The following is a 26,783-nucleotide window of genomic DNA, read 5'->3' as shown; positions in this document are numbered from 1 at the left end:
CCGTGCCAACCTACTGGGCACAAACTGGTTGAATCAATGTTGTTTCAATGTAATTTGTCAATGTATTGTGACGTGGAATCTAAGTGGAAAATACATTCGATTTGAAAAAAGTCATCCAAAGTCAAAATCGTTGTTTTGAGTGTGACATTTTAACCACAGGATTATATCATCATTGTAACCAAATTTGAACAGAGACAAACCTTGTATAAAATGTTGAATTTGTACCTTTAAATCAACGTCAGATCTTCAACGTTATATCCAGTATATATATATTTTTTAACTATAAGTTGGGCAGTACCTCCTACTGGGGAATTGATCTATAGCTACCCTTTGGTCTCCCATCTAGGGTCATTGTCTCACGGCCATCTGCACTGATCTGTCTGATAACTCGCAAACACTCATGGGATAGCTCAAAAGGAGGTTGGCGACAATGTGCTGTTCTAACACTAGAAAATATTACCAAGGCAACATCATCCTCTGAAACCCCTTTTATCATAAAAAAAAGTCATAGTTAATCTTCCCAAAAACGTATTTTTTTTTTCATGAGCAAGTTCACTATTTAATCCTACATTTAGCTAAGGTGTTTTGTGGTTGTAGAATCAGTATTTATGTGCTACCTAGCTAACGTTAGCATCTGTTGGGTAGGTTACTTTCTAAATGAAATCTGTTACAGATACTAGTTAGTTACCTGTCCAAAATTGTAATCAGTAAGGTAATTTTTAGATTACCCAAATTCAGTACTGTAATCGGATTATTTTGTTACTTTTTGATTACTTTCCCCTTAAGATGCATTAGAAGAAGACAAAAAGGATTCGCTCAGGTGAAACAAACTTAAACTTTCACCTTTTTTCAAAGCTGAATTCAAAGTCATTGAGAAAACAGAAAGGTGTGATAATGTACTTGGGTTTTTTTCACAAACATTTAAAAGTGATCCAAGAAGTAATCATCTAGTTTTTCAAAAGTATCTGTAATTTGATTTCAATATTTTTGCTGGTAACGTAACTGATTACAGTTCAAGTTTTTTTGCAATCAGATTACATGTAAACAGTTACTCCCAAACCCTGCGTCTGTTTACTGGCTGAATCAGTCTCATATCAATCCATAATGAAATGAAAGGGATGCTAAAAACGCCAGTTCACACACAATGCTGAATACTCCCTCTAGCTAGCTAGTGTAGTGACATTCTAGCTAATAGCACATGAGTTTTCATGATCAGGCAGTTTCTGTTCTGCTGTGATAAGTGTGCCGAATCACACAACTAGCTACTGTACGTGCACTGGCTGTAACGTTATCGCGTTGGCCAAATGTTATAAAGAAGTGAGGCACAGTGCCAGCTGTCAGAATCAGATACATGCTGATTTTTGAGAACATTCCCATAACTTGGGTACCATACAACTTCATCAGCAAGCTGACAAATTAACTACCGTAAAGGCCATTAAAACAAGCTCACACTAGGCTGCTAGATGGTGAAAGTTTGCTCAGGTGATCGAGCATGATTTGCCATAGTAGCCATTAGCCAGTGTGGCATAGCTACGGAGAGCAGAGTGATTTTCAGAATAAGGAACTAGTGTTAGGCTGAGCTAAATCTAGATTTTTTGGGGATGGGTTACACATTAATACTTGATATGTTGAATTCACGTTTCCATCTCAACCAAAAATCGAAGTCATGAAGAATAGGACTAAATCAAATCTAACTTTATTTAAATTGTAAATGTTTGATTTGGTCCTACTCTTCAGCTTAGATTTTTGGTTGAGATGAAGGCGTGAATCCAACATATCAATGATTTAATTTGTAGATAAAGTGGAATTAAAGCCAGACCAAGTTCCACAGATGGAAATATCCAAGCAGAAGATTAATCCCCTTTAAATGTTGATATTTGGTTGCATTGACAACCAAACAGAATTCAATATCACATTTCAAATACAATGAGTAGCCTATTAACTTGTCGACAAGTTAACAAATTATGTGTTGGATTCACGTCTCCAACTCAACCAAAAATACAAGTATAAGAATTGGATTAAGCCGGTGGCTCAGATGGAACTATCCAAGCAGTAGATTCAGTGCATTCGGGGAAGTATTCAGACCCCTTGAATATTTCCACATTTTGTTTGTGACGATCGTCAAAAGGAGTAGACCAAGGTGCAGCGTGGCAAGTGTTCATATTTATATTTATTGTAACTCAGAACACTCAAACAAAATAACAAACAAAGAAAAAACAAATGTCACGTTCTGCAGGCTTACTGAGCTGACAAAAACAAGATCCCACACTGAAGGAGGGAAAAAGGGCTGCCTAAGTATGTTTCCTAATCAGTGACAACGATAGACAGCTGCCTCTGATTGGAAACCATACTAGGCCAATCAAAGAAAAAAAACAACATAGAAATATGACACATAGAATGCCCACCCCATGTCACACCCTGACGTAAGCAAACAGAGAAAAACGGCTCTCTCATGTCAGGGCGTGACAGTACCCCACCCCCAAAGGTGCGGACTCCCGGCAGCAAACCTGAACCTATAGGGGAGGGTCCGGGTGGGCATCTACTTATGGTGGCAGCTCCAGTTCGGGGCGTAGCCCCCACTCCGCCCGCTGATCCCTCCGCTTTTGTGTCGCCGGAGGAACCAGACCATGGATCTTCGCTGGAAGCTCCGAACCGTGGATCGTCGTTGAAGGAACTGGACCGAGGATCATCGCCGGAGGCTCTGGGCTGCAGGCCGCCGCTGGAGGCTCCGGGCTGCAGGCCGCCGCTGGAGGCTCCGGGCTGCAGGCCGCCTCTGGAGGCTCCGGGCTGCAGGCCGCCCCTGGAGGCTCCGGGCTGCAGGCCGTCGCTGGAGGCTCCGGGCTGCAGGCCGTCGCTGCAGGCTCCGCGCCATGGATTGTCGCTGCAGGCTCCGCGCCATGGATTGTCACTGCAGGCTCCGCGCCAGGGATTATGCCTAGAGGCTTCGTGCCATGGATCATCCCTACAGGCTCCGGGCCATGGATCATCCCTACAGGCTCTGGGCCATGGATCATCACTGGAGGCTTCGTGCCATGGATCATCACTGGAGGCTTCACACGTGGAGCCGGAACAGGTCTCACCGGACTAGGGAACGTCGCTGGAGGCTCCGGACTGGGGAACGTCGCTGGGAGCTCTGGACTAGGGAACGTCGCTGGAGGCTGGGTGCGCAGAGTAGGCACAGGGTATACTGGGCCATGGAGGCACACTGCAGGTCTGGAGCTTATGACAGGCACAACCCGTCCTGGCTGGACGCCCAGTCTAGCCCGGCAAGTGCGGGGCGCCGGCACAGGACGAACCGGGCCGCGAAGGCATACTGGCGACACCATGCGTAGAGCTGGCGCAGGATATCCTGGGCCAAAGAGACGCACTGGAGACCAGGAACACTGAGCTGGCACAATCCTTCCTGGCTGAATGTCAACTCTAGCACGGCAACTGCGGGGAGCTTTCACAGAGCGCACCGGGCTGTGGCTGCGCACTGGAGACACCGTGCGCATCACCGCATAACATGGTGCCTGACCAGTCCTACTCTCACCATGGTAAGCACGGGGAGTTGGCTCAGGTCTGAAACCTGACTTAGCCAATCTCCCCGTGTGCCCCCCCAAAAAAATATTTGGGGGCTGCCTCTCGTGCTTGCCTCGTTGCCGTGCTATTTCCTCCTCTCGTCGCCGCTCTGCTCTCGCTGCCTCCACCTGTTCCCATGGGAGGCGATCCCATCCAGCCTGGATCTCCTCCCACGTCCAGGATCCCTTGCCGTCCAGGATGTCTTCCCAGGTCCAGTTGTCCTGACCACGCTGCTTGGTCCTTTTGTGGAGGGATCTTCTGTGACGATCGTCAAAAGGAGTAGACCAAGGTGCAGCGGGGTACGTGTTCATATTTATTATATTTAACTCAGAACACTCAAACAAAATAACAAACAAAGAAAAAATGAACGTCACGTTCTGCAGGCTTACTGAGCTGACAAAAACAAGATCCCACACCCAATCAGAGACAACGATAGACAGCTGCCTCTGATTGGAAACCATACTAGGCCAATTAAAGAAAAAAACAACATAGAAATATGACACATAGAATGCCCACCCCATGTCACACCCTGGCCTAACCAAACAGAGAAAAACTGCTCTCAGGTCAGGGCGTGACAGTGTTACGTTACAGTTTTATTTTAAAATGGATGAAAATGTTTTTTCCCCCTCAATCTACACACAATACCTCATAATGACAAAGCAAAAACAGGTTTTTAGAAATGTTTGCAAATGTATAAAATAAAAAAAACTGAAATATCACATTTACAGAAGTATTCAGACCCTTTACTCAGTACTTTGTTGAAGCACCTTTGGCAGTCTTCTTGGGTATGACTCTACATGCTTGGCACACCTGTATTTGGGGAGTTTATCCCATTCTTCTCTGCAGATCCTCTCAAGCTCTGTCAGGTTGGATGGGGAGCGTCGCTGCAAAGCTAGTTTTAGGTCTCTCCAGAGATGTAAGATCGGGTTCAAGAGACTTGTCCTAAAGCCACTCGTGCATTGTATTGGCTGTGTGCTTAGGGTCGTTGTCCTGTTGGAAGGTGAACATTTGCACCCAGTCCTGAGGTCCTGAGCGCTCTGCAGCAGATTTTCATCAAGGATCTCTCTGTACTTTGCTCCGTTCATATTTCCCTGGATCCTGACTAGTCTCCCAGTCCCTGCCGCTGAAAAACATCTCCACAGCATGATGCTGCCACTACCATGCTTCATCGTAGGGATGATGCCAGGTTTCCTCCAGACATGGCGCTTGGCATTCAGGACAAAGAGTTCCATCTTGGTTTCATCAGACCAGAGAATCTTGTTTCTCATGGTCTGAGTCCTTTAGGTGCCTACAAGCAGGCTTTTATGTGCCTTTTACTGAGGAGAGGCTTCCGTCTGGCCACTACCATAAAGGCCTGATTGACGGAGTGCTACAGAGATGATTGTCCTTCTGGAAGGTTCTCCCATCTCCCCAGAGGAACTCTGGAGCTCTGTCAGAGTGACCATCGGGTTCTTGGTCACCACCCTGACCAAGGCCGTTCTCCCCTGATTGCTCAGTTCCACTTGGCATCCAGCTCTAGGAAGAGTCTTGGTGGTTCCAAACATCTTTTATTTAAGGTGAGTTCCAAATATTTCTAACGGTCGCCCCAGCATGAGTTGTTTATAAGCACGTGATGTGAGAATGCACTCCCTATTCCAAAACGCGATTGTTACGCAACATGTTAGTTAACAAGCTCATTATCTATAGGCTGTTTCAACTTGTCAATTTCTAATTATTTTCTAACAAGTTGTATTTTCTAACAGTTTGAATTGAGGTGTGTTCCGCCTCCTCATTAATTCACATAGAAGTAGCCCATTTCAGTGTTCACGGACAATTTATGTTTGAGGCTTTCTGAGCCGGACAAACTTCCCTCTTTGAGGAGAGCTCTTCCCCATTTTTTCCGCACATCAAGTATGCAGACATTTGCGCAGTCTTGCATGAACTGGCACATTTTCTGACTGGTGCTCACATTGTTCCATTGTTGTTTTCCTTATAAATAATAACTTTGGACATGTGTGCGTTGCTATCAAAGTAAGTGTCTTATTTTCTGTATATCGTGTTGTCGTTTCTACTGTAGCATACAGTGTCTGTATGTATGTATGTATGTATGTATGTATGTATGTATGTATGTACAGTGAGGGGATTAAGTATTTGATCCCCTGCTGATTTTGTACGTTTGCCCACTGACAAAGAAATTATCAGTCTATAATTTTAATGGTAGGTTTATTTGAACAGTGAGAGACAGAATAACAAAAAAATCCAGAAAAACGCATGTCAGAAATGTTATAAATGGATTTGCATTTTAATGAGGGAAATAAGTATTTGACCCCCTCTCAATCAGAAAGATTTCTGTCTCCCAGGTGTCTTTTATACAGGTAACTAGCTGAGATTAGGAGCACACTCTTAAAGGGAGTGCTCCTAATCTCAGTTTGTTACCTGTATAAAAGACACCTGTCCACAGAAGCAATCAATCAATGAGATTCCAAACTCTCCACCATGGCCAAGACCAAAGCGCTCTCCAAGGATGTCAGGGACAAGATTGTAGACCTACACAAGGCTGGAATGGGCTACAAGACCATCGCCAAGCAGCTTGGTGAGAAGGTGACAACAGTTGGTGCGATTATTTGCAAATGGAAGAAACACAAAAGAACTGTCAATCTCCCTCGGCCTGGGGCTCCATGCAAGATCTCACCTCGTGGAGTTGCAATGATCATGAGAACGGTGAGGAATCAGCCCAGAACTACACGTGAGTATCTTGTCAATGATCTCAAGGCAGCTGGGACTATAGTCACCAAGAAAACAATTGGTAACACACTACGCCGTGAAGAACTAAAATCCTGCAGCGCCCGCAAGGTCCCCCTGCTCAAGAAAGCACATATACATGCCCGTCTGAAGTTTGCCAATGAACATCTGAATGATTCAGAGGACAACTGGGTGAAAGTGTTGTGGTCAGATGAGACCAAAATGGAGCTCTTTGGCATCAACTCAACTCACCGTGTTTGGAGGACGAGGAATGCTGCCTATGACCCCAAGAACACCATCCCCACCGTCAAACATGGAGGTGGAAACATTATGCTTTGGGGGTGTTTATCTGCTAAGGGGACAGGACAACTTCACCGCATCAAAGGGAAGATGGACGGGGCCATGTACCGTCAAATCTTGGGTGAGAACCTCCTTCCCTCAGCCAGGGCATTGAAAATGGGTCGTGGATGGGTATTCCAGCATGACAATGACCCAAAACACACGGCCAAGGCAACAAAGGAGTGGCTCAAGAAGAAGCACATTAAGGTCCTGGAGTGGCCTAGCCAGCCTCCAGGCCTTAATCCCACAGAAAATCTGTGGAGGGAGCTGAAGGTTTGAGTTGCCAAATGTCAGCCTCGAAACATTAATGACTTGGAGAAGATCTGCAAAGAGGTGTGGGACAAAATCCCTCCTGAGATGTGTGCAAACCTGGTGGCCAACTACAGGGTTTTGCCACCAACTACTAAGCCATGTTTTGCAGAGGGGTCAAATACTTATTTCCCTCATTAAAATGAGAGGTCGACCGATTATGATTTTTCAACGCCGGTACCGATTATTGGAGGACCCCCAAAAAAGCCGATACCGATTAATCAGCCGATTTTTTATTTATTTTTTTATATATTTTTTTGGTCTATTTATTTGTAATAATAACAATTACAACAATACACTTATTTTAACTTAACCTGTTTGGGATAGGGGGCAGTATTTGCACGGCCGGATAAAAAACGTACCCGATTTAATCTGGTTACTACTCCTGCCCAGAAACTAGAATATGCATATAATTAGTAGATTTGGATAGAAAACACTCTAAAGTTTCTAAACTGTTTGAATGGTGTCTGTGAGTATAACAGAACTCATATGGCAGGCCAAAACCTGAGAAGATTCCATACAGGAAGTGCTCTGTCTGACAATTTGTTCTCCTTCTGTGGCATCTCTATCGAAAATACATCATCTGTGCTGTAATGTGACATTTTCTAAGGCTTCCATTGGCTCTCAGAAGTCGCCAGAAAGTGTAATGGGGTGTCTGCAGTCTCTGGGCGAAGAACATCAGGAGTATTTGTGAGTGGTCAGGCTGGGAACAGTGACACTGGAGATGCGCATACATGAGACTACTCCATTTTTTTCTTTCAGCCTTTGAATGAATACAACGTCGCCAGGTTGGAATATTATCGCTATTTTACGAGAAAAATAGCATAAAAATTGATTTTAAACAGCGTTTGACATGCTTCGAAGTACGGTAATGGAATATTTCAATTTTTTGGGTCACGAAATGCGCTCGCGCATCACCCTTCGGATTGTGACCTGAACGCACGAACAAAACGGAGCTATTTGAATATAACTATGGATTATTTGGAACCATAACAACATTTGTTGTTGAAGTAGAAGTCCTGGGAGTGCATTCTGACAAAGAACAGCAAAGGTAATCCAATTTTTCTTATAGTAAATCTGAGTTTGGTACTCACAGACACCATTCAAACAGTTTTAGAAACTTTAGAGTGTTTTCTATCCACATCTACTAATTATATGCATATTCTCGTTTCTGGGCAAGAGTAGTAACCAGTTTAAATCAGGTAAGTTTTTTATACGGCCGTGCAAATACTGCCCCCTAGCCCCAACAGGTTAATATGGTCGAATCCGGAAACTATGATCTCGAAAACAACACGTTTTTCCTGTCAGTGAAATACAGAACCGTTCCGTATTTTATCTAACGGGTGGCATCCCTATGTCTAAACCTTCAATGTTAAGTCATAATTACGTAAAATTCTGGCAAATTAGTTCGCAACAAGCCAGGCGGCCCAAACTGTTGCATATACCCTGACTGCGTGCAATGAACGCAAAATGACACAATTTCACCTGGTTAATAATGCCTGCTAACCTGGATTTCTTTTAGCTAAATATGCTGGTTTAAAAATATATACTTCTGTGTACTGATTTTAAGAAAGGCATTGATGTTTATGGTTAGGTACATTCGTGCAACGATTGTGCTTTTTTCGCAAATGCGCTTTTGTTAAATCATCCCCCGTTTGGCGAAGTCGGCTGTCTTTGTTAGGAAGAAATAGTCTTCACAGTTCGCAACGAGCCAGGCGGCCCAAACTGCATATCCCCTGACTCTGTTTGCAAGAGAAGTGACACATTTTCCCTAGTTAAAAGAAATTCATGTTAGCAGGCAATATTAACTAAATATGCACGTTTAAAAATATATACTTGTGTATTGATTTTAAGAAAGGCATTGATGTTTATGGTTGGAGCAACGTGTACCTAAGCGATTATATGCAACGCAGGACAGGCTAGATAAACTAGTAATATCATCAACCATATGTAGTTAACTAGTGATTATGATTGATTGATTGTTTTTTATAAGATACGTTTAATGCTAGCTAGCAACTTAACTTGGCTTCTTACTGCATTCGCGTAACAGGCAGGCTCCTCATGGTGTCACGTCCTGACCAGCAGAGGGAGTAATGGTATTAGTTTTGGTCAGGACGTGGCAGAGGATTTGTGTTTTTGTATGTATTTCTACGTTCTGTCTAGTTTAGTTTTTCTATGTTTAGGTTTGGGACTCTCAATTGGAGGCAGGTGTTTCTAGTTGCCTCTGATTGAGAGTCCTATAATTAGGTGTGTGTTTGGTTTGGGTTTTGTGGGTAGTTGTATTTCACACTGCTAGTATTCATTTAGCCTCTGAAACTGTCCTTCGTCGTTCTTGTTGTTTTCTTGTTTTTTTTGTGTATGCGTTATCCTAATTAATTAAAAGATGAGCATTCACATTCCGCCTGCGTATTGGTCCTCCCTTCAGCACGACGGCTGTTTTTGTGACACATGGAGTGCAATGTAAAGCAGGTGGTTAGAGCGTTGGACTAGTTAACCGTAAGGTTGCAAGATTGAATCCCCGAGCTGACAAGGTAAAAATCTATCGTTCTGCCCCTGAACAAGGCAGTTAACCCACTGTTCCTAGGCCGTCATTGAAAATAAGAACGTGTTCTTAACTGACTTGCCTAGTTAAATAAAGGTCTAAAAAAATATATTATTTTTTAAATTAAAAAATTTAAATTAAATCGCCCAAATCGGCGTCCAAAAATACCGATTTACGATTGTTATGAAAACTTGAAATCGGTCCTAATTAATCGGCCATTCTGATTAATCAGTCAACCTCTAATTAAAATGCAAATCATTTTATAACATTTTTGTCATGGGTTTTTCTGGATTTTTTTGTTGTTATTCTGTCTCTCACTGTTCAAATAAACCTACCATTAAAATTATAGATTGATCATTTCTTTGTCAGTGGGCAAACGTACAAAATCAGCAGGGGATCAAATACTTTTTCCCTCACTGTATGTATGGAGCATAATGCACAGTACCAGTCAAAAGTTTGGACACACCTACTCATTCAAGGGCTTTTCTTTATTTAAAAAAATATTATCTAGACTGTAGAATAATAGTGAAGACATTAAAACTATGAAATAACACATTTGGAATCATGTAGTGTCCAAGAAAGTGTTAAATAAATCAACATATATTTTCTATTTAAGATTCTTCAAAGTAGCCACTCTTTGCCTTGATGACAGTTTTGCACACTCTTGGCATTCTTTCAACCAGCTTCATGATTTCAATTAACAGGTGTGCTTTGTTAAAAGTTAATTGGTGGAATTTCTTTCTTTCCTTGAGCCAATCAATTGTGTTGTGACAAGGTAGGGGTGTTATACAGAAGATAGCCCTATTTGGTAAAATACCAAGTCCATATTATGGCAAGAACAGCTCAAATAAGCAAAGAGACACGACAGTTCATCATTACTTTAAGACATGAAGGTCAGTCAATCCGGTAAATTTCTAGAACTTTGAAAGTTTCTTCAAGTGCAGTCACAAAAACCATCAAGCGCTATGATGAAACTGGCTCTCATGAGGACCGCCACAGGAAAGGAAGACGCAGAGTTACCTCTGCTGCAGAGGATAAGTTCATTAGAATTACCAGCCTCAGAAATTGGAGCCAAAATAAATGCTTCAAAGAGTTCAAGTAACAGACACATCAACATCAACTGTTCAGAGGAGACTGTGTGAATCAGGCCTTCATGGTTGAATTGCTGCAAAAAAACACATGACTGAAGTACACCAATAAGAAGAAGAGACTTGCTTGGGCCAAAAAACAAGAATAATGGACATTAGACCGGTGGAAATCTGTCCTTTGGTCTGATGAGTTCAAATTTAAGATTTTTGGTTCCAACCGCCGTGTCTTTGTGAGACGCAGAGTAGGTGAACGGATGATCTCTGCATGTGTGGCTCCCACCGTGTAGCATGGAGGAGGTGTGATTATTGAATCAATTTTAGAATAAGGCTGTAACGTAACAAAATGTGGGAAAAGTCAAGGGGTCTGAATACTTTCCGAATACTCTGTACATCTCCTTTAAAATGTTGATATTTGGTTGTGTTGTCAACCAAACACAATTTCAATATTACTTTTGTAATACAGTGAATTAGTCTTACAAACTAATGTAACATTCAACCTTAAAATGAGCAACACATTCGTGGCCACATTTAGGTTACTGTAACTACACATTTGTTCTGTAATCATAATCAAGATAAGTTCAAGATCGCATGCATAGGTTGTCGCAGGTCTTTGGGGACCTTCAAAATTGCTGTAATAATAATAATAATAATGTGCAGAATCTTAAACGGCATTGATCCCTTGCACCCAGGGAACATCAACTGCAATCCAGGTCATTGGTTCTGCTATTAGATGCAGCACTGTTATAACACATGAATCTGTTTTATAAATAAACAAAATATCTGGCTTTGTATTCCCGTTGGAACTTTGCTGTGCTTTTAAATGGTTGAAAGTGCAGTGAGATTAAACCTAAAATCAGACATTGTTTTTCCATTGGAATTTGGTTGAGCGTCTAGATGGTTGAAAGCGTAGTGATAAGACATTGGCAATTCAACTAACTTTTAGCTGTCTTTTTGATTGGGTGAATATACAGATAACTGCTAAAATAAAGGAAACACAAACAAAGTGTCTTAATAGGACATCAGGCTACCAGAACAGCTTCAATGCTCCTTGGCATAGATTCTACAAGTGTCTGGAACTCTACTGGAGGGATGCGACACCGTTCTTCCACAAGAAATTCTATAATTTGGTGTTTTGTTTATGGTGGTGGAAAACACCATCTCAGTTGCTGCTCCAGAAATCTCCCATAAGTGTTCAGTTGGGTTGAGATCTGGTGACACACACATACACACCCTTTAAACCCCCTAAGTTCCCTTGAGACCCCCCTTTCAATGTCACTGAGATCTCTTCTTCTAGCCATGGTAGCAAAGATAATGGGCAACTGGTCATTTTTATACATGACCCTATTCATGAAGGGATGTTAATTGCTCAATTAACTCAGGAAGCACCTGCTTTCAATCTACTTTGTACCCCTCATAACTGGAATGTTTCCTTTATTTTGGCAGTTACCTGTAAATCGTAATCTCATTGCACAACAACCCTCACGCTACACTTCCCGGTGAGTCCGTCGTTTGAATGTCTTCACTGTCTATATAAAGAAGACAATAATAAACAATATTTCAGACGCCTCCCGAGACCATGTTGGAGGCTGGTGGTATTTTTTAGCACTCTGGTCTTGCTTTTAATCCATTTAAACAAATACTTACACGTATGCGTGGTAAATGAATGCCCATCCTCTTGGTCTCTCCAAAACATTGTAAAGAAAATTCTGCAGTCTTCTGTAGAAGACAGTTCTCTTTGGAGGCTTGGGTTTGCCGGAGAGGCTGGATCTCGGTTTGCTAAGGATGCTGCCCCGTGTTGTTGCCTTGGCGTCCGCACCTGCTATGAGCAGCGCCGCATCTCTGTTCGAGTCCGTAGCCCCAGGGTCGATCCCGACAAAGCCTACTTTGAGTTTTTTCTCCGCAGCTGGACCCGGGTAAACACCGCCGTTGCCGGATTTTTTGACCATTCTGTCGAAATACTGTCATGTGGAGCTTGGAGATTTTTTCCGCCCTTTACCAGGTAACAGCATCGCAGTGCTGGGCGTATATAATGATCCGTAGAGCGCCCGAGACCCAGACTGTGCACGTTGCTGAGGCTACCCTGCCTCTCTGAGAAGCCAATTGAAATGCAGAGAAGAATCTGCAATGAACACAATTCTCCTACCTCAGCGTCTTCCGGCCACCTGACAACAAAAAAGGAATTAGGTGAAAACAAATGTTTTTCTTATAGTCTATATATAAACAATGTATGATTTCCTCCACGTTTGGCTAACCACCTTTAAAAAATGATATTATCGAATGAAATAGCCTATGTTCAAGGTTAGAACTACTCATCACTAGTCTTTTTCAAGCAATAATAGCAAAGTACTTCATAAATTAGTGTTCATGTGGTAGGTTACTGTCCTAATTTGCCTAAAGCTCCAAACTAATGCCGTAAGCAAATACAGCAACTATTCCATAGTGCTTGAATTATAGTCCTTGCTCGTATTCATAAAGTGTCAGAGTAGTACTGATCTAGGATCCTCCTAGATAAGCACTTTTAGATAGATGCTTTATGAGATGCATTGGATTGCTACAGTATTCAGATTCTTCATGTGTTTGATCCAAAATGCCCCCCCATCTTCCCCTTAGGGACACAGACCTAATTACATCTAATGACAGGCAGTGGTAGCACCACCCTTAAAGAGACGTTTGGGAACTTTGGCGACTATGTAAGTATCATTTTGTTTTAAACACCAGAAGAAATCAACTTTTTTCGAGCTGAAAGACGATGGCCAGAGCTTACCCATGATGTTGCACAATGATTTGTCAATAAGTCATCGGTTTAGTCAAAGTGGGATATATTTGGGCTTGAAGTGACAGATTCGAACTGCCCACTTCGTACAAATCCACGTCAATGATGTGTCTTTTCCTATGAGATGATGTGGAAATTATTTTTATCCTACATTTTCTTTCAGGGCTGGGTTTTATTTGAATGTTATCACCCACCAGCATGGCATTATTTATTTATCAGAAACACCTGCAAAGTTGTTGATCTTCGCGAGTCGCAAATGAGCCTAAGGCGATGGTCAAGTCATGCATCGTCCGAAACATGACCCGCCAAACCGCGCTTCTTAACACCCGCCCGCTTAACCCAGAAGCCAACTGCACCAATGTGTCAGAGGAAACACCGTTCAACTGACTACTGAGGTCAGCCTGCAGGCGCCCGGCCCGCCACATAGAGTCGCTAGAGCGCGATGAGCCAAGTAAAGCCTCCCCCGGCCAATCCCTCCTCTAACCTGGACAACACTGGGCCAATTGTGCGCCGCCCTATGGGACTCCCGATCACGGCCAGTTGTGATACAGCCAGGAATCGAACCCGAATCTATCATATAATGAATAGGCACCCACTAAAGAAAATTCAAGGAACAGGTTTATTTATTTTGTTCTACTGTTACATTTGTAATGGTGTTTCGTGTCCGATGCTCTCAAGATGTTGTTACATGTCATTTGCGACGTGCATCATAAGCAAAGTCATTGTAGCCTATCATTTCACTTCCCCTGTGAGAACCATTAGCATGGGCTGACTTGGCTTTGCTGCACCGTAGCCAAAGCCTGCCAGCAGCTTACCTACCAAAGATGAAACCGTGTCCTTTACAATGTACAAAAACACATCTCTTATGGAAGATGCCAAAACTTGAGAACCATAGATGGCGAAGACAAAGATACTGGTGTCCATCTGTGGCAAAGTTTTCCTTATTATATTTATGACAGTTCCAGAACCAGTAGCCAGCTGGCTAATCTTTTGAATAGGGTGTACAGTCGGAGCCAACATTTTTGAGAATGACACAAATATTAATTTTCACAAAGTCTGCTGCCTCAGTTTGTATGATGGCAATTTGCATATAATCCAGAATGTTATGAAGAGTGATCAGATGAATTGCATTTAATCGCAAAGTCCCTCTTTGCCATGCAAATGAACTGAATCCCCCCAAAACATTTCCACTGCATTTCAGCCCTGCCACAAAAGGACCAGCTGACATCATGTCAGTGATTCTCTCGTTAACACAGGTGTGAGTGTTGACGAGGACAAGGCTGGAGATCACTCTGTCATGCTGATTGAGTTCGAATAACAGACTGAAAGCTTCAAAAGGAGGGTGGTGCTTGGAATCGTTGTTGTTCCTCTGTCAAACATGGTTACCTGCAAGGCAACATGTGCCACCATCATTGCTTTGCACAAAAAGGGCTTCACAGGCAAGGATATTGCTGCCAGTAAGATTGCACCTAAATCAACCATTTTATCGGATCATCAAGAACTTCAAGGAGAGCGGTTAAATTGTTGTGAAGAAGGCTTCAGGGCGCCCAAGAAAGTCCAGCAAGCGCCAGGACCGTCTCCAGCACCACCAGTACAGAGCTTGCTCAAGAATGGCAGCAAGCAGGTGTGAGTGCATCTGCACGCACAGTGAGGCGAAGACTTTTGGAGGATGGCCTGGTGTCAAGAAAGGCAGCAAAGAAGCCACTTCTCTCCAGGAAAAACATCAGGGACAGACTGATATTCTGCAAAAGGTATAGGGATTGGACTTCTGAGGACTGGGGTAAAGTCATTTTCTCTGATGAATCCCCTTTCCGATTGTTTGGGGCATCTGGAAAAAAGCTTGTCCGGAGAAGACAAAGTGAGCGCTACCATCAGTCCTGTGTCATGCCAACAGTAAAGCATCCTGAGACCATTCATGTGTGGGGTTGCTTCTCAGCCAAGGAAGTGGGCTCACTCACAATTTTGCCTAAGAACACAGACATGAATAAAGAATGGTACCAACACATCCTCCGAGAGCAACTTCTCCCAACCATCCAGGAACAGTTTGGTGACAAACAATGCCTTTTCCAGCATGATGGAGCACCTTGCCATAAGGCAAAAGTGATAACTAAGTGGCTCGGGGAACAAAACATCGATATTTTGGGTCCATGGCCAGGAAACTCCCCAGACCTTAATCCCATTGAGAACTTGTGGTCAATCCTGAAGAGGCAGGTGGACAAACAAAACCCCACAAATTCTGACAAACTCCAAGCATTGATTATGCAAGAATGGGCTGCCATCAGTCAGGATGTGGCCCAGAAGTTAATTTACAGCATGCCAGGGCAGATTGCAGAGGTCTTGAAAAAGAAGGGTCAACACTGCAAATATTGACTCTTTGCATCAACTTCATATAATTGTCATTAAGAGCTTTTGACACTTATGAAATGCTTGTAATTATGCTTCAGTATTTCAGTAACATTCAGTATTCCAGTATTCAGTAACATCTGACAAAAATATCTAAAGACACTGAAGCAGCAAACTTTGTGAAAATGAATATTTGTGTCATTCTCAAAGCTTTTGGCCACGACTGTACTTAAAAAAAAACAGTAACAAGAGACGATATTAGCTAGCTAGATAAGGTTAGGAATATAGCTAGCTATGGTTAGCATGCTAGCTAGCTACACTGACAGCTGCCAGTTCCAAATCAAATCAAATGTATTTATATAGCCCTTCGTACATCAGCTGATATCTCAAAGTGCTGTACAGAAACCCAGCCTAAAACCCCAAACAGCAAGCAATGCATGTGAAAGAAGCACGGTGGCTAGGAAAAACTCCCTAGGAAAAACTCCCTAGAAAGGCCAAAACCTAGAGAGGAACCAGGCTATGAGGGGTGGCCAGTCCTCTTCTGGCTATTATAACAGAACATGGTCAAGATGTTAAAATGTTCATAAATGACCAGCATGGTCAAATAATAATAATCATAGTAGTTGTCGAGGGTGCAACAAGTCAGCAACTCAAGAGCAAGTGTCAGTTGGCTCTTTCATAGCCGATCCTTGAGAGCATCTCTACCGCTCCTGCTGTCTCTAGAGAGTTGAGAACAGCAGGTCGGGGACAGGTAGCACGTCCGGTGAACAGGTCAGGGTTCCATAGCCGCAGGCAGAACAGTTGAAACTGGAGCAGCAGCACGGCCAGGTGGACTAGGGACAGCAAGGAGTCATCATGCCAGGTAGTCCTGAGGCATGGTCCTAGGGCTCAGGTCCTCCGAGAGAAAGAAAGAAAGAGAGAAAGAGAGAATTAGAGAGAGCATATTTAAATTCACACAGGACACCGGATAAGACAAGAGAAATACTCCAGATGTAACAGACTGACCCTAGCCCCCCGACACATAAACTACTGCAGCATAAATACTGGAGGCTGAGACAGGAGGGATCAGAAGACACTGTGGCCCCATCCGAAGATACCCCCGGACAGGGCCAAACAGGCAGGATATAACCCCACCCACTTTGCCAAAGCACAGCCCCCACACCACTAGAGGGATGTCTCCAACCACCAACTTACCGTCCTAAGACAAGGCCGAGTATTGCCCACAAAGATCTCCGCCACGGCACAACCCAAGGGGGGGGGGGGGGGGGGCGCCAACCCAGACAGGAAGACCACGTCAGTGACTCAACCCACTCAAGTGACGCACCCCTCCCATGGACGGCAAGGAAGAACACCAGTAAGCCAGTGACTCAGCCCCTGTAATAGGGTTAGAGGCAGAGAATCCCAGTGGAGAGAGGGGAACCGGCAAGGCAGAGACAGCAAGGGCGGTTCGTTGCTCCAGCCTTTCCGTTCACCTTCACACTCCTGGGCCAGACTATACTTAATCATAGGACCTACTGAAGAGATAAGTCTTCAGTAAAGACTTAAAGGTTGAGACTGAGTCTGCGTCTCTCACATGGGTAGGCAGACCATTCCATAAAAATGGAGCTCTATAGGAGAAAGCCCTACCTCCAGCCGTTTGCTTAGAAATTCTAGGGACAATTAGGAGGCCTGCGTCTTGTGACCGTAGTGTACGTGTAGGTGTGTACGGCAGGACCAAATCGGAAAGATGGGTAGGAGCAAGCCCATGTAATGCTTTGTAGGTTAGCAGTAAAACCTTGAAATCAGCCCTTGCCTTAACAGGAAGCCAGTGTAGGGAGGCTAGCACTGGAGTAATATGATCAAATTTTTTGGTTCTAGTCAGGATTCTAGCAGCCGTATTTAGCACTAACTGAAGTTTGTTTCGCGCTTTATCCGGGTAGCCGGAAAGTAGAGCATTGCAGTAGTCCAGCCTAGAAGTAACAAAAGCATGGATTAATTTTTCTGCATCATTTTTGGACAGAAAGTTTCTGATTTTTGCAATGTTACGTAGATGGAAAAAAGCTGTCCTTGAAACAGTCTTGATATGTTCTTCAAAAGAGAGATCAGGGTCCAGAGTAACGCCGAGGTCCTTCACAGTTTTATTTGAGACGACTGTACAACCATCCAGATTAATTGTCAGATTCAACAGAAGATCTCTTTGTTTCTTGGGACCTAGAACAAGCATCTCTGTTTTGTCCGAGTTTAAAAGTAGAACGTTTGCAGCAATCCACTTCTTTATGTCTGAAACACAGGCTTCTAGCGAGGGGAATTTTGGGGCTTCACCATGTTTCATTGAAATGTACAGCTGTGTGTCGTCCGCATAGCAGTGAAATTTAACATTATCTTTTCGAATGACATCCCGAAGAGGTAAAATATATAGTGAAAACAATAGTGGTCCTAAAACGGAACCTTGAGGAACACCGAAATTTACAATTGATTTGTCAGAGGACAAACCATTCACAGAGACAAACTGATATCTTTCCGACAGATAAGATCTAAACCAGGCCAGAACTTGTCCATGTAGACCAATTTGGGTTTCCAATCTCTCCAAAAGAATGTGGTGATCGATGGTATCAAAAGCGGCACGAAGATCTAGGAGCACGAGGACAGATGCAGAGCCTCGGTCTGACGTCATTAAAAGGTCATTTACCACCTTCACAAGTGCAGTCTCAGTGCTATGATGGGGTCTAAAACCAGACTGAAGCGTTTCGTATACATTGTTTGTCTTCAGGAAGGCAGTGAGTTGCTGCGCAACAGCTTTTTCAATTTTTTTTGAGAGGAATGGAAGATTCGATATAGGCCGATAGTTTTTTATAATTTCTGGGTCAAGATTCGGCTTTTTCAAGAGAGGCTTTATTACTGCCACTTTTAGTGAGCTTGGTACACATCCGGTGGATAGAGAGCTGTTTATTATGTTCAACATAGGAGGGCTAAGCACAGGAAGCAGCTCTTTCAGTAGTTTAGTTGGAATAGGGTCCAGTATGCAGCTTGAGGGTTTAGAGGCCATGATTATTTTCATCATTGTGTCAAGAGATATAGTACTAAAACACATTAGTATCTCCCTTGATCCTAGGTCCTGGCAGAGTTGTGCAGACTCAGGACAATGGAGCTTTGGAGGAATACGCAGATTTAAAGAGGAGTCCGTAATTTGCTTTCTAATGATCATGATCTTTTCCTCAAAGAAGTTCATAAATGTATTACTGCTGAAGTGAAAGCCATCCTCCATTTGCGAATGCTGCTTTTTAGTTAGCTTTGCGACAGTATCAAAAATAAATTTAGGATTGTTCTTATTTTCCTCAATTAAGTTGGAAAAATAGGATGATCGAGCAGCAGTGAGGGCTCTTCGATACTGCACGGTACTGTCTTTCCAAGCTAGTCGGAAGACTTCCGGTTTGGTGTGGCGCCATTTCCGTTCCAATATTCTGGAAGCTTGCTTCAGAGCTCGTGTATTTTCTGTATACCAGGGAGCTAGTTTCTTATGACAGATGTTTTTAGGGGTGCAACTGCATCTAGGGTATTGCGCAAGGTTAAATTGAGTTCCTCGGTTAGGTGGTTAACTGATTTTTGTCCTCTGTCATCCTTGGGTAAGCAGAGGGAGTCTGGAAGGGCATCAAGGAATCTTTGGGTTGTCTGAGAATATATAGCACGACTTTTAATGCTCCTTGGTTGGGGTCTGAGCAGATTATTTGTTGCATTGCAAACGCAATAAAATGGTGGTCCGATAATCCAGGATTATGAGGAAAAACATTAAGATCCACAACGTTTATTCCATGGGACAAAACTAGGTCCAGAGTATGACTGTGGCAGTGAGTAGGTCCAGAGACATGTTGGACAAAACCCACTGAGTTGATGATGGCTCCGAAAGCCTTTTGGAGTGGGTCTGTGGACTTTTCCATGTGAATGTTAAAGTCACCAAAAATTAGAATATTATCTGCTATGACTACAAGATCCGATAGGATTTCAGGGAACTCAGTGAGGAACACTGCATATGGCCCAGGAGGCCTGTAAACAGTAGCTATAAAAAGTGATTGAGTAGGCTGCATAGATTTCATGACTAGAAGCTCAAAAGACGAAAACGTCATTGTTTTTTTTTTTATTGAAATTTGCTATCGTAAATGTTAGCAACACCTCCGCCTTTGCCGGATGCACGGGGGGTATGGTCACTAGTGTAACCAGGGGGTGAAGCCTCATTTTAACACAGTAAATTCATCAGGCTTAAGCCATGTTTCAGTCAGGCCAATCACATCAAGATTATGATCAGTGATTAGTTCGTTGACTATAACTGCCTTGGATGTGAGGGATCTAACATTAAGTAACCCAATTTTGAGATGTAAGGTATCACAATCTCTTTCAATAATGGCAGGAATGGAGGAGGTCTTTATACTAGTGAGATTGCTAAAGCGAACACCGCCATCTTTAATTTTGCCCAACCTAGATCGAGGCACAGACACGGTCTCAATGGGGAAAGCTGAGCTGACTACACTGACCGTGCTAGTGGCAGACTCCACTAAACTAGCAGGCTGGCTAACAGCCTGCTGCCTGGCCTGCACCCTATTTCATTGTGGAGCTAGAGGAGTTAGAGCCCTGTCTATGTTCGTAGATAAGATGAGAGCACCCCTCCAGCTAGGATGGAGTCCGTCACTCCTCAACAGGCCAGGCTTGGTCCTGTTTGTGGGTGAGTCCCAGAAAGAGGGCCAATTGTCTACAAATTCTATATTTTGGGAGGGGCAGAAAACAGTTTTCAACCAGCGATTGAGTTGTGAGACTCTGCTGTAGAGCTCATCACTCCCCCTAACTGGGAGGGGGCCAGAGACAATTGCTCGATGCCGACACATCTTTCTAGCTGGTTCCCTATTTCTTGATGTTTCTCCGGTCCACATGGAAATCACCAGGACATTCTTTCCCACACAAATTCATGAGGGGTGGGAAAGTGCGCAAAGCTGTCATCAAGCCAAAGGGTGGCTACTTCGAAGAATCTAAAATAGAAATATATGTTGATTTTGTTTAACACTTTCTTGGTTACTACATGAGTCCATATGTGTTATTTCATAGTGTTGATGTCTTCACTATTATTCTACAATGTAGAAAATAGTAAAAATAAAGAAAAACCCTGGAATGAGTAGGTTTGTCCAAACTTTTGACTGGTACTGTATAAGGAGCCTGGAGGTGGAACCTAAACAAGTATTTACGCTCTAGGGCAGGAAATGCGTCAAAATAGGGGCGGCATTACAGTTTCAATTAGCAACAAAATCCCTAGTTTGAAAGCGACACGTTTACTGGAAGCTGTGCAGCGCCATTTTGAGTACTGCAAGCCAGACCCCTATCAATTGAAGTTACAGCCAATGAGCTTCAGTCACTTGCGTGACAGCTAGCATGATGCACATTGACAGAAGGCTGACCCATGCCTACTCCGCATTATCCAATGAGGTTCCAGGTTGGGCCCAACGGCTCAGTAACGAGAGAGAGAGAGAGAGAGAGAGAGAGAGAGAGAGAGAGAGAGAGAGAGAGAGAGAGAGGAGAGAGAGAGAGAGGAGAGAGAGAGAGAGAGAGAGAGAGAGAGAGAGAGAGAGAGAGAGAGAGAGAGAGAGAGAGAGAGAGAGAGCAATTTTCGGGGACCCGTTTTGGCTTGAGCGCTACTTTCAGAACAGTAGTTCTTTTTATTCAATTTATTCAATTTATTCCACCGAGTCTCCTACTATAGGCTGATACAGTGTCTCTCAGGGGTGTAATTCACAGGTGTGTGTGTGTGCAGTACTAAACCATTTTTGTCAATATAATTTATATCAACCTTTTACATTTAATCACTTTCTTCCAGAGGCTGAGTGGCTGTTCAGGCAAAGGCCAGATGAGCAGAATGATATTTATTTGGCTAATAATGGAGGCCTGAAGGAAAAAAATAAGACCAGTATATTAAAAATGCTTGTGCCAATTTCTGGTCCCAGTCCGTCCCTGACCTCTTCTCTAAAAGAAACCACAACCGAAGACCCAGGGTTTCAATCTATATTCATTATGTTTGTTTTGTGGTGGGCACATAAACCGAGGACTGAAAACCAACAATTGAACAAGACTTTTACATGCATATATTCTGCATAAATATGGATTTATGGTCTCTGTGGTCAAACTTTACAACTTGAAATGGAATCAGTATAGTTATAGATATATTGGAATACTGTACTTCCAACCATGTTATATGGCAATAATACCACGATAAAAGGGGAAGTTAATTATAAAAAATATTCGCTAGTAATATATTTTTTTTACATTGAACCTTTTATTTAACTAGGCAAGTCAGTTAAGAACAAATTCTCATTTTCAATGACAGTGGGTTAACTGCCTTGTTCAGGGGCAGAATGACAGATTTTTATCTTGTCAGCTCAGGGATTTGATCCAGCAACCTTTCAGTTACTGGCCCAAATCTCTAACCAATAGGCTACCTGCCGCCCCAACATAGTTGTTTAACATTAAGGCATTAAAGAGGCAATCTGTGATTGGTACATCTATATGCATTTTTAATTAAAGGTATAGCCCTTATTGTTTTGTTAAAGCAAATTAATCACAAATGATTTTTTTTGGTCTTCAAAGGGTAAAGGACAGAATCAGCTCACATGCGGTATATACTGACTGATGATTTGGTAATCCTTCAGTAAAACTATATGGGGCATGATATATCGTAACATACATAAAACCTGTCTTACATTAATATGAATATTTATTACAAGCAAATGTAGATCATATTTGGAGTAAAGTCATTCAGAACTTTGAATATACACTACCGGTCAAAAGTTTTAGAACACCTATTCATTCAAGGGTTTTTCTTTATTTTTACTATTTTCTACATTGTAGAATAATAGTGAAGACATCCAAACTATGAAATAACACATGGAATCATGTAGTAACCAAAAAACTGTTAAACAAAATATACATTTGAAGTCGGAAGTTTACATACACCTTAGCCAAATACATTTAAACTCAGTTTTTCACAATTCCTGACATTTAATCCTAGTAAGAATTCCATGTCTTAGGTCAGTTAGGATCACCACTTTATTTCAAGAATGTGAAATGTCAGAATAATAGTAGAGAGAATGATTTATTTCAGCTTTTATTTCTTTCATCACATTCCCAGTGGGTTATAAGTTTACATACACTCAATTAGTATTTGGTAGCATTGCCTATAAATTGTTTAACTTGGGTCAAACGTTTCGGGTAGCCTTCCACAAGCTTCCCACAATAAGTTTGGTGAATTTTGGCCCATTCCTCCTGACAGAGCTGGTGTAACTGAGTCAGGTTTGGAGGCCTCCTTGCTCACACACGCTTTTTCAGTTTTCAAGCCATTTTGCCACAACTTTGGAAGTATGCTTGGGGTCATTGTCCATTTGGAAGACCCATTTGCGACCAAGCTTTAACTTCTTCCTGACTGATGTCTTGAGATGTTGCTTCAATATATCCACATAATTTTCCTCCCTCATGATGCCATCTATTTTGTGAAGTGCACCAGTCCCTCCTGCAGCAAAGCACCCCCACAACATGATGCTGCTACCTCTGTGCTTCACGGTTGGGATGGTGTTCTTCGGCTTGCAAGCCTCCCCCTTTTTCCTCCAAACATAACGATGGTCATTATGGCCAAACAGTCCTATTTTTGTTTAATCAGACCAGAGGACATTTCTCCAAAAAGTACGATCTTTGTCCCCATGTGCAGTTGCAAACCGTAGTCTGGCTTTTTTATGGCGGTTTAGGAGTGTAGGCTTCTTCCTTGCTGAGCGGCCTTTCAGGTTATGTCGATATAGGACTCATTTTGCTGTGGATATAGATATTTTGGACCTGTTTTTTCCAGCATCTTCACAAGGTCCTTTGCTGTTGTTCTGGGATTGATTTGCACTTTTGGCACCAAAGTACATTCATCTCTAGGAGACAGAGCGTGTCTCCTTCCTGAGTGGTATGACGGCTACGTGATCCCATGGGGTTTATACTTGCGTACTATTGTTTGTACAGAAGAACGTGGTACCTTCAGGAGTTTGGAAATTTCTCCCAAGGATGAACCAGACTTGTGGAGGTCTTGGCTGATTTCTTTTGATTTTCCCATGATGTCAAGCAAAGAGGCACTGAGTTTGAAGGTAGGCCTTGAAATACATCCACAGATACACCTCCAATTGACACAAATTATGTCAATTAGCCTATCAGAAGTTTCTAAAGCCATGACAACATTTGCTTGAATTTTCCAAGCTGTTTAAAGGCACAGTCAACTTAGTGTATGTAAACTTCTGACCCACTGGAATTGTGATACAGTGAAATATGCTATAAGTGAAATAATCTGTCTGTAAACAATTGTTGGAAAAATGACTTGTGTCATGCACAAAGTACATGTCCTAACCGACTTGCCAAAACTATAGTTTGTTAACAAGAAATTTGTTTAGTGGTTGAAAAACAAGTTTTAATGACTCCAACCTAAGTGTATGTAAACTTCCGACTTCAACTGTATTTTATATTTGAGATTCTTCAAATAGCCACCATTTGCCTTGATGACAGCTTTGCACACTCTTGGCATTCTCTCAACCAGCTTCACCTGGAATGCTTTTCCAACAGTCTTGAAGGAGTTCCCACATATGCTGAGCACTTTGTTGGCTGATTTTCTTTCACGCTGTGGTCCGACTCATCCCAAACCATCTCAATTTGTTTGAGGTCGGGGGATTGTGGAGGCCAGGTCATCTGATGCAGCACTCCATCACTCTCCTTCTTGGTAAAATAGCCCTAACACAGCCTGGAGGTGTGTTTGGTCATTGTCCATCCCAAATCCGATGGGATGGCGTGTCGTTGCAGAATGCTGTGGTAGCCATGCTGGTGAAGTGTGCCTTGAATTCTAAATAAATCAGTGTCACCAGCAAAGCACTCTCACACCATAACACCTCCTCCTCCATGCTTTACGGTGGGAAATACATCCGTTCACCCACACCTCTCACAAAGACACGGCGGTTGGAACCAAAATTCTCAAATTTGGACTCCAGACCAAAGGACAAATTTCTTCCAGTCTAATGTCCATTGCTAGTGTTTCTTGGCCCAAGCAAGTCTCTTCTTATTATTGGTCCTGTAGTAGTGGTTTCTTTGCAGCAATTTGACCATGAAGGCCTGATTCACGCAGTCTCCTCTGAACAGTTGATGTTGAGATGTGTCTGTTATTTGAACTCTGTGAAGCATTTATTTAGGCTGCAATTTCTGAGGCTGGTAACTTTCTAATGAACTTATCCTCTGCAGCAGAGGTAACTCTGGGTCTTCCATTCCTGTGGCGGTCCTGATGAGAGCCAGTTTCATCATAGCGCTTGATCGTTTTTGACATTTTCCGGATTGACTGACAATTATGTCTTAAAGTAATGATGGACTTTAATTTCTCTTTGCTTATTTGAGTCGTTCTTGCCAATATATGGACTTGGTCTTTTACCAAATAGGGCTATCTTCTGTATACCCCCCTACCTTGTCACAACACAGCTGAGGAAAGAAACACATTAAGGAAAGAAATTCCACAAATGAACTTTTAACACGGCACACCTGTTAATTGAAATGCATTCCAGGTGACTGCCTCATGAAGCTGGTTGAGAGAATGCCAAGAATGTGCAAAGCTGTCATCAAGCCAAAGGGTGGCTATTTGAAGAATCTCAAATATAACATATTTCGTTTTTTTTTAACACTTTTTAGTTACTACATGATTCCATTTGTGTTATTTAATAGTTTTGATGTCTTCACTATTATTCTACAATGTAGAAAATAGTACATATAAAGAAAAACCCTTGATTGTGTAGGTGTACTAAAACTTTTGACCGGTAGTGTATGTAGATGAAGTAGATTATTCAGCAATTAATGGTAGTAGTAGGCCTCCTACTGTAGCTACACACATTTAGCTTATCACATAGAGAGAGCGAAAGTGATAGAGAGAGAGACCGAGAAGGAGAAAGAAAAGACAAGACCAGGTTTCCATCCAACTTTATTCTGCGAGTAAAGTACATGTCGGATAAAAAATGTCACAACAGGCCTGATGGAAACAGCTAATTAGTTAGTAAACTTTCCAAATGTCGACAAAACAAAATGCACTAGACAAGGTGTGATTTTTTTTCTTCTTTTTTTTTCTGTAAAATGTATTTTGTGAAAAATGGCAGTGGAAATGCCTTTATGCACAAGTGTTGATATAATAACCATCATATCGAAGTGAATTTGAAGTCCCGTGATGATATGCTGTGTGGTCCTCCCACTACGACTCGGGGAAAGCATGCAGTTTATTGGGCTACAGATTAAATAAATGATGATGAACTTCACACGGTGGTGAAAGTGCACAGGATGAGCTTGACGCTTCTTTCCAATAAATATAGAGGGTCTTATTCTGGTGACATGATGATCGATCTCATCATGTAGGCTATACCTGCACTGTATCTGCGAGCTGTTAGAGTGCACCTGTCATGACCAGAGTGGGCACATTCGCTATATAACACATTTGTACCGACAAAACCATCAGTAGAGTTGAAAATGCGATGCAAACCCATTTTTTTTTATTCAGTACATGGAAATTATTTTTTTACGTGCACTACGTCATCACGCACAGGCTTTTATCTGCAACAAGTCAATTTGATGGAAACACCCCTCTGGTGGGAAAATGCGCATATTGCTTTTATGCAGATTTGAGAATATTCACAATCTGTCGCCTATTAGATGGAAATTTAGCTAGTGAAGAGAAAGGAAAGAAAGATGGCGATAGATAGAAATGTATATATTTGACCCACCCTGGTTTTAAGGTGCTGGGTTTGGTTTTCATCTAGTAAGGCTGTGTTTCCATGACAACTAACCCAGTGAACAATAAGGCCTCTTCCTCTCTGTGCCTCTTGTCCCTGACGGCCAGATGTGACGAGGTGAGACTCCACTCCATCTTGTCAATACACAGTCCACAGATACGCCAGCTGCTTTCCACAGACTGCCTTTCTAACAGGACTGACAATAACGTCTATACCTGTAATAGTCAATTACACTGTTCCCAGAAACGTTTTTAAATTATATAACTACTAAGTAGACACCTCTTTTCACAGCCTGGTGAAAAGAGGCGTCTGCTCATATA

At 42.5% G+C, this 26,783-nt stretch overlaps 1 protein-coding gene across 1 annotated transcript in view; it reads right to left on the bottom strand.

The window, feature by feature from the left end:
* Positions 1 to 12,714, bottom strand: part of LOC106565271 (potassium voltage-gated channel subfamily KQT member 2) — a 109,945-nt gene extending 97,231 nt beyond the window's left edge. The window contains exon 1 of the mRNA XM_014132186.3: positions 12,205 to 12,714. Within this exon, the coding sequence (XP_013987661.1) occupies positions 12,205 to 12,506 (302 nt within the window). The 5' untranslated portion in view covers positions 12,507 to 12,714. The remainder of the gene's footprint in view (positions 1 to 12,204) is intronic.
* Between the last annotated feature and the right edge of the window lie 14,069 nt (positions 12,715 to 26,783).

This window comes from Salmo salar, chromosome 12 (genome assembly GCF_965601325.2).
Source record: "Salmo salar chromosome 12, fSalSal1, whole genome shotgun sequence".
NCBI classification, from domain to species: domain Eukaryota; kingdom Metazoa; phylum Chordata; class Actinopteri; order Salmoniformes; family Salmonidae; genus Salmo; species Salmo salar.
The sequence above is the reverse complement of the archived record's forward strand: the minus strand, read 5'-3'. Positions and strand labels throughout refer to the sequence as shown.